Below are 8511 nucleotides of genomic sequence, written 5' to 3'. Positions count from 1 at the left end.
CTTCTCTTGATGTTGACATACGCTCAGACTTTGGCTCAGGCTTTGGCTCTGGCTTTGGCTCTGGCAGAGCTTTAACATAATCAATCAAGGTTCTAAATATCATATGCAGATTTTTGTCTTCCGTATGTCTCCTTATAAGTACCCACTGAGCTTCAGACAGTATGTTACTGCCGAGTGATGTCAACCATTATAAACAACAAGCCTTTGATATAATTGTGTTGTCTATTGCCCACGGTTCAGCTTAATTTAAACCTCTGCGTCACAATTAAGTTGATGCAAACGAGAGATTGCCGACCAAGACAGGCAGAAAATTCAGTTGTATCACGGATTTAAATCGGGGGATGAATCTCACTAACCTCACGAAAGATAGAAAAACCTACTTCATCGATCTAAAACAATGGTCGCGGAATACAGGGTGCAAGAGTCATCGTTGAACCTTTCTTCTTTTTTTTTTTTTAACTGTTAATAGTTTTTGTTACAGAAACTCGTTAAAAGATTTGCTGTGGCTGAAACCGTAGGTACTTAACCTGAACGATATGTGATCCCAACAGGACGGGCCGTGTCATTACATATTCAATATGCTAAGGTTCCTAAAAAAAAAAAAAAAAGTTAATTGAAGACATAGTCTCGCATGGAGCATCCATACCATGACCGCCCGTTCATGCTACTGTAACTATTCTACTTTTTTTAAGGTTTTTATGTTTACTAGTAGACCACTACGAGCGTGTACCTTGACTACAAAGGGTAGTCTAAAGACAATCTCTTCCAGACGTACGGTGCACACACAAACAGGAGTAGACTGTGAAGCATTAGATAATGTCGATTTTGATATAAGTCATGTTTTTATCATGTAGCACTGTCGCTTCACTTCTACTGTCTTTTACTGATAGAGACAAGCGCAATGATTACTACTCAAAGGAAGTTTGTATTGTCTACAAATAAACCGCACCAGGGAGAACCGTGGATGATCCTTTCGGGCAATTGCTCAGCACAGCTTGTGTTTGATGCACTTAGACCTTATCATCAAAATGGGCCGAGATAAAATATGACGGAACTGAAAAGGCTTTAAGGACGCCAAGCAAAATTTGGCGTCTGCGCATGAAGGCGTGGTCTCCTTGGCATAGGCTAAAATGCGGCGTACTACAATGCTTGATTAGAGAAACTGGATATCGTTAACATTTTTATTACGGATGCAGCTTCTAGCGCAAGATCTAGCAAGATGAAAAGCAAGCGGTTTGAAACAATTAGAGTACCTTTTAGCTATCTAACGAACCACACTAATCCGCTTTACTGCTCTATAATATATAATAAATTAACCTTGATTTGACCTGTAAACCAATGAGCATAAATCTCTCGAGAACTAAAACGGGGCAAAATTCACTGTATACGTTTGTTTGCCTTGTACCTTCTGTGTCAAAGAAACAGATCCATTCGCAAAGTAAGTCCTCCTCCCGATTCCCTCTTCCACAACTCAAACAAATAAATTATTCATTGTACTTTTATTTGTAACGCAAGGTCAATCCCTAATACCCCGCAAGGCATGAGCTGTTGCAAAAGAACTTTGTCTTAATTCTACGCCTGCACTTCAGAGATTGCTCCTCATCATGGGAGCCCGTTTAGTTGCGGTCGCATTCGATCGTTGCGCAGCTAAATAGTTCAGCGCTGTATTTGCCGCCAGAAGTCCTGACGTTAGTGACCCGCGCAATACAAATGATCTTTATCAAGTGAGAAGGACTGAACAAGCGTTTAAAAAGGCCGTCTTTGTAAACGCGGCAAGCCATTAGCCATAAGAAGACATCGCTAGAAAGATTACTAAAAATGCCGACGCGTAAACTACACTAGGACAACAAGGACGAGTGGCCGCCGCTGATTCTGACTGGCTGTTCGATTGTTTTGCTGTTGTTATTAGTTAGGCACACCTTGCTACTGTTCTGCTAATACAAGAAGTACGCTATAAATGTTAGCGACCTTCTTTCAAATAATGACTAGTAAACATATTGAAATATAAAATCATCTGCGTATCCATTTTACTGTTTTCAATCTAACTCTCTAGCTAGCGGTGTATTACAATATGAACACCTAATCGCCCCCAACATGATCCTGATGGTGATGATCAACTAGATATTAGTAAGTAAAAATAATTCGGAAGTGAAGCGGGGCAGTATCTCTAGTAACAAAAAAATGTACGCCTTATCGAATGCCTATCTGTGCGCTTTCGTATCTAATACGCTGCCGTGACAATTTATCGTTATTTATGTTATTATATATTTACGGTTATTTATGGCAATGTTTAGCTGACAATAGTGATGCTTATAGGGATCCTGGTAGCTCAATTTGCCCTTCATCCGGGTACGCCTAATAGTGTAATGAGCCAATGGCGTCATCAACGACATTTTAGCCGCAGGTGTCAGGCAGAGAGCACTTTAACTATATTGTACTTTAAAAAATTACGTATACAAAACTTTCAGAACGTAGTCGATTTACTCACAATATGGAACGACGATGTGAAAACAGTGGATCCGAAAGGGACAGACTCACACTTGTGAATCAAAATGGGAAACGCTCAACAGTTCTTTGTTGCTATTTGTTTGATAATCACCATTATGCTGACATTCGCCTCCGGTAAGTGCCAGTTAATGTCCCCCAAGTTTACTTATTTGTTGAGAAACGGTACTTATAGCAGCGCAACACGTCGTCAAATCGGTTATATAGGAGACCAGTCGATGCATAGCCCTTTCTATGGGAAGGCTGCTATCAATGTCAAAAAAACAAAAAAAAAAAACAAAAAAAAGAATTATCCATAAAATCGGGTTACACCATAAAACGTGTTCTGTGGCTTAGCTGGGATCATCATCTGAAGCACGTTCGAAGTGTTCAGGTGTATCCAACGAATGCTAGAACATAAACCCTGCTTCGACGCAGCCATAGCATATTCAGCTTCAGTTCAGCAATAGCTGCTTCGAAGCACTTCTAGTTACATCCTCTTAGCGAGCAAGCAGTGCAACGAAACACCGATAAAAGTTGTCCGGAATATTCAGGCTGGCTTGTTATGGTCACAGCGTTCCTTGGTGATGTTATCTATTAACTGGGAGTAACCGGTCTTGTGCAAATATGAGGGTCTAAATATACAAGTCAGTTGTTTTTTGATCGTTGAGCTTGATAGGCCGACGTTGTGTCTCGGGTGAAGGAAAGAAGTCTTAAAATTGTATGGACAGCGGTAGGCGTGCTCCGTCGTCTACGTTAGGATACGATGGTACCATTCTATATTAAAACGATTCAAGTTTAATTTGAACGGAAGAAGTGAACGGAATCAAACATGCTTGCGGCATGGCTCACGTCTTGACGCTGTACAAATCCGTGCTTGTTATCTACGTTAGCTAGATCAATTGAAGCCTAGGTCAATAGGTAGATACGCAAACATCAGCTAACCTAACAGCTTGTACGTTCGGCCGTGTAGGGGATACAGACGAGATTACTGCGACCCGTCTAGGAAATTCTATAGTTGCTTATGGCGTGGAAAAATTAGTAAGTCAAATCAAGTCAATATGCAAAACAGGCTTGATATTGGACTTCGGCCAACTACCTGAGGTTAGTACCAATGATTTGGTTCGTGGGTAATATGCAGATCAAATCTATAAAACGAAAGATATAGCTCGACTGATATGCCTTTCTATTAGGCTAGTTTTTATTTTCTAGTAGCTCTGTTCCTGTGATGCCAATATCACATAGACTAGAGAAGAACTGAGACCTGTTTCGAAAAGCTGTCTTCTATTGTCGCTCCTTTTAGGGAGTTTTATGGCGTTCGCCCTTCGTGACAGAGTAGACACTGCACTACCACTACTACTACTACTACTACTACTACTACTTAAAAGGGCAAATCTTGTGCTCAAAGCCCCATATTTAAAACAATAATAAAATATGTCTTTCGAAGAAGCGCTAGCGTTTAAACGGCTTCTTAAAAAGTAGCAAACCACAGACATCTGTATTTAAGTGCTATATGACGCTAAAGACAGGAGGTAACAATAGCAGGAATTACAGTAGACTTGTGCTTAGAAGCTACCACTTCATCCAGTTGTTACCCGAAGACGTAGGTTTCAGTGGCGAATTTCTGTTTGCGATCGCTCTGCGCATACGACAGTCGATGAACAGTTGAGCTACGTGCAGCGGCGGCTGACTTACAGACATAACGCTATTGAGAAGTTGCCGTCATTTATTCAGTACTGAGGTATCTTACCTTTGGTGCAGTACGTCTGTGCTAGATAAATACATAAAAAGCAAAAAAAAAAAAGGCATAATACTACTCATCAATAGCATAGCAAAACATTTTTTTTTCCAAAACAAAAATACGTCTCTTTTTTAATTTGGCGTTGCTTCATGAGATAACAACTAGTGCGTAAATTAATACATTGAATATTGTATGTTCACATGCAGCCTCGTCCCTCTCATTGCATAAATATTATAAAATTTAACGAGCCATTCAGTTTCAGATTTATCATTAGAATCATCTATATAGAGTGAAAAAAGAAATGCCCGAGAAAGGACCTGATGTTAGCTCAACCCACTTTTTTTTTCGGGGCACACATATCTACAGCAGTAGCCGAGTTGTAAATGATTTTTTTTCGACAGTTCTGTATACGTCATTTGTACCGAACCTATCGCACAGTGCAGATCCTCGTGCGTCCACTCAACTCTAACCAATCCCGAATCGACGGGTATGTGTACGCTACGAATATTTCCGTCCATATTTGCTACTCTGCATCGAAGTTCTACGTTCCCATGAAAGGCTGCTTTGACCTATTGATACGCCAGGCGTTGTTCGAAGTCGCTGTGCAGGTTCGTGGGATAATTATTATTTGCTATCTTTAATCAGAATATGATCTGCGTAAGAACGATTTTGCCTTATCTATTTCATTGTACCTAGTCAACTCGTTAAGATAGTAATTCTCATCGTAAAATTTCAGATGTTGATTAGAATATGCCTCGTGTATAATTAAAACGCTTGAAAGTATGAAACGAAAATCTTTGAGAGCGGAATCTTAAGTCGTCCTTTTGAAAACCGGCACTTCAGAGTGGTCGGCGATGCTATCTTATGGCACTTGATAGGTTATATGTATATATTAGGTGGTTCATCATGAAACAAGGAAAACGTTTATCTCAAAATTACACGATAATGGTGCTATATTTCGCAAGAGTTTTTGTCCATTGGAGATGTAGTTGTACCCTTTCGAAGCTCGTTTGCCCGGATATGGTTACTCAGGGCTTTAGCAGACGAATTATAATGAGCCACGGAAAATCGGAGAGTCCAAGCTATTTATGGATATGAGTTTCCTCTCCAAAGGGTGGCGGTGGAAACAGCTTGCTGTATAAATCCTGTGAAGGTTCTATAACGAGTCTATTGGTTTGAGGAACTCCAGAAACGAAATTTTGCACTGGAAAATGTCTTGTGAAAACCTACAAAGGTCAACAATGATGGGTTGAGAACTGTGATACAAGCCGACCTCTTTCCAACTCAGGATTAATGAATGTGCAAACACCATATTTGCTCGCCTTTTTCAAATGAATGGTGTAGAAAATTGGACATGCATGTGGGCCATAATTCGAACCCGAACAAAAATTGTAGAGACGTTCGGTTCTTTTTGCCTTCCCGTTGCAAGAATGACTCAATGCTTCACCAAGTTGTCACTTGGGACGGAAACTGGTCCAGCTGTGTAAATTGTGTTGACCGTTGAAAGAAAAATTACGAAAAAAATCCGTATCAGCTAAGTATACGAATAGAGGTAAACCACTCCCGTCGTATAACACTTGACCTCAAGAGTCACGGTGGCACTCGGAGCCTCTCTGTCATCCGTCACACCACTCGCCAAACATCGCCATCACGGGAAATTATTTCTTCAAAATAGGAAAATTGTCCAACATAAACGTGAGGTTGAAACAGTCTTTTGAGAGGCTAGGCTCTCATGTCACAGACTTGAATCAGTTACCGTCTAGAATAAGTCTTCTCTCACTGGAGAGAGTTCACTGGATCAATGAATGTATAAAGTTAATGAGTAGGCATGAACTTCTGTCTGGAAGGGTAGAGGCAAACGAAGCGCGCTGTTTATTAAGTGTTTACTAAGTTTAATGTTTACATATTGATGACTCCAGCCGGTGGAGGGATGCTATTGGTGATCCCTAATGGAGGGGGCAGCGTCACCCTAGTGAGGAGTCTTGAGTGACATCCCGGCTTACAAACTGGGAAACAGCGCTATCTTAACGGAGCGACACTAATTCCGAAAAGAATGCTTTATAAAAATTGCGTGCAGAATTGTTACCGACGGCAAGAGAGCACTGGCTATGCCGCGCAATCCACTGTATATGGTGTTCGTATATAAAACTCAGCGCCCAAGGCCATCTTTATACTCACCGTGGCCGAGATGGGTGTACCTAACGTGTTCAACCTTGCCGCTGGGGAGAAGAAAAAAACCATAGACCACGGAGTGTCCTCCTTTGACAGTTAGCCTGACTCAGAGGACAACCTAAGCTCCAGCTTTCTGAAGGGCTTTTAATCAAATAAAAGAGCCGAGAAAATCAGTCGAAGTCGTCTTATGTGCAAATGCCTTACTGATATGCGGACTGAACAGATTCTAGATGCAGGGTGCTTTAGCTACTTCCGGTAGTCACAGATTTGAGATTGGCTCCAATGGTGAACAAGGTGCAGGCGATGCAAGTTTAAATAAGGGAGGCAGAGCAGCGGTCACTGACATCTTGTGCCCCGCTAGTCGATCTCTTACTAAGCAAACTTGTTTTCATATTCAGGATAGCTCTTCTCGGCGAATGGCAGAAATTTCACTGCCCACGTCACGAAAGATGCGTATGATTAACCGAGATCGCCTCGCGTATCTCCCAGGAGTTACCACTGCTGTTCGAGAATTTACGTAATCGCTTTGAGCTTTGAATAACAAAAGCCCTCAGGACCAGCCTTACGAACTACGAGCGAAGATTCGCTGTTGCGATGAGAAATAAGTGAAAAATGGTCGCGCCGATTAAATAGACGTATCGTCACCCGCTTTGTCGTGCATGGGTTCTACTACTGATGTCAGCGGAACAGGTTCATGAACCTGATGATACACGTAGATGTTCCAGATACAGGTTACCATCTGTATGACGTCTAACAAATCTCTTAAATTTTGTAAACTTTTTATATAAAATTCTCTCTCTAGTATCGGGATGTTGTGTTGCTAGCAAGAGGAGACTAAAACAAACATAACAGCTTGAATTTCGTCAATGGCTACAGTCCCGGATGCTATTGATCCCTGTATATCGTTGGCTTGAACATGAAGCGTTACTACATCTACTTCCACCAAGTACTCATCTGAGCGCGATGTTTGTCATGTTCGTATTTTCAGGTAGACAATAGCAGGCACACACGTCTAGTGAAGTTAAACCTTTTTATGGGACCGCCAATAATAGTCGAGGCTAGTGGCTTACCCGGACGATGGATCCTCCGTAGTCTAATAGATGCAAAGTATGAATCTATATTGGAGCAAACTAAAAGGAACTTACAGGACATCATACTGAAGGAACTGTTTAAATTGAAAACTATAAACTTTAGCTTCACATGATCTTCAAGTGAATTTAATCGAACCTTCATGCGGCGGATCAGACCGTTATAGACGTGCACGCACTGTCGAGTCCTTTTGAATATTTGCTGTGAGACTATATATATATATATATGTTTCACAGTCTCATATATACATATATTATATATATGTATATGTGAGACCATATAATAAATCAACAGAAAACGAAACCAAATAAAGAATTCTAAATAAGTTTCCACCATACAGACACGAAATCGTCGCTATCCGTTGTTTTGACATCCGCTAACTTTTACATTGGCATTGTGATAGATATTTTGCAACTAGTAAGAGATGTAACAAGCTTCGTATTTTTATTTTATAGTATACTTTTACAAGAGAGGTTATCAACGATATTGTTTTGTTACCACTCCTTGCCTTCTCAAAATGCATGCTACTTTCAATTTGGACTTCGAGGGGTATGTCGGCTGCCGAAAACAGTCTTCCTATTCGCCTGTTACCAAGGCTAAAGGCTATCAAAAAGGCTCGATCCAAGGGTGGTATATGCGACGAGGACTCTGTGACAAAAAGGGAACTTGCTAAATAGAAAGTGGCATTTTCAATGTGAAAGATAAGAATAACTGTTTTGTGAGCCTGGATCTCGTAATTAGGATGTCCTCATCGTGTGCTGAGCAAATCTTCTTGGTCGTTTTTGCAACTTTTCAACATTAGTGAGTATAGGTGTCACAGGTTACTTTTTTCGCCATCTAAACAGTTTAAACTAAGGAAAAACGTCGTGGTCATGAGCAAGGGAAGTTTTCATTTTTTTCAATGCTATTAAAAGATTAACGGTCGGCGGCAAACACTGCGGAAGGAAAGCAATAAACGAAACCGACAAAGTATTTCCTCTACGCATTTCTTTGTCTTTAGTGAAAAGCGAACATTATGTCGTCTT

At 40.8% G+C, this 8511-nt stretch overlaps 1 protein-coding gene across 1 annotated transcript; it reads left to right on the top strand.

The window, feature by feature from the left end:
* The first annotated feature begins 2382 nt into the window (after positions 1 to 2382).
* LOC111273207 (uncharacterized) lies at positions 2383 to 7823 on the top strand. The gene is made up of 4 exons (XM_022854906.2): positions 2383 to 2622; positions 3458 to 3588; positions 4627 to 4833; positions 7386 to 7823. Exons 1-4 carry the CDS (start codon positions 2553 to 2555, stop codon positions 7599 to 7601), a joined length of 624 nt encoding a protein of 207 aa, XP_022710641.1. The 5' UTR covers positions 2383 to 2552; the 3' UTR covers positions 7602 to 7823.
* Positions 7824 to 8511: the final 688 nt, after the last annotated feature.

This window comes from Varroa jacobsoni, unplaced genomic scaffold (genome assembly GCF_002532875.2).
Source record: "Varroa jacobsoni isolate VJ856 unplaced genomic scaffold, vjacob_1.0 contig05470, whole genome shotgun sequence".
Lineage (NCBI taxonomy): Eukaryota > Metazoa > Arthropoda > Arachnida > Mesostigmata > Varroidae > Varroa > Varroa jacobsoni.
Note: the sequence above shows the minus strand (reverse complement) of the source record. Positions and strands in the feature narration are given on the sequence as shown.

Bases quoted from the DNA above. Each gene is read 5' to 3' on its own strand.
- LOC111273207 (XM_022854906.2), top strand. From the start codon at position 2,553: ATGGGAAACGCTCAACAGTTCTTTGTTGCTATTTGTTTGATAATCACC. The intron at 2,623-3,457 runs GTAAGTGCCAGT...TCGGCCGTGTAG, and splicing joins TATGCTGACATTCGCCTCCG to GGGATACAGACGAGATTACT. The intron at 4,834-7,385 runs GTTCGTGGGATA...TCGTATTTTCAG, and splicing joins TGTTCGAAGTCGCTGTGCAG to GTAGACAATAGCAGGCACAC.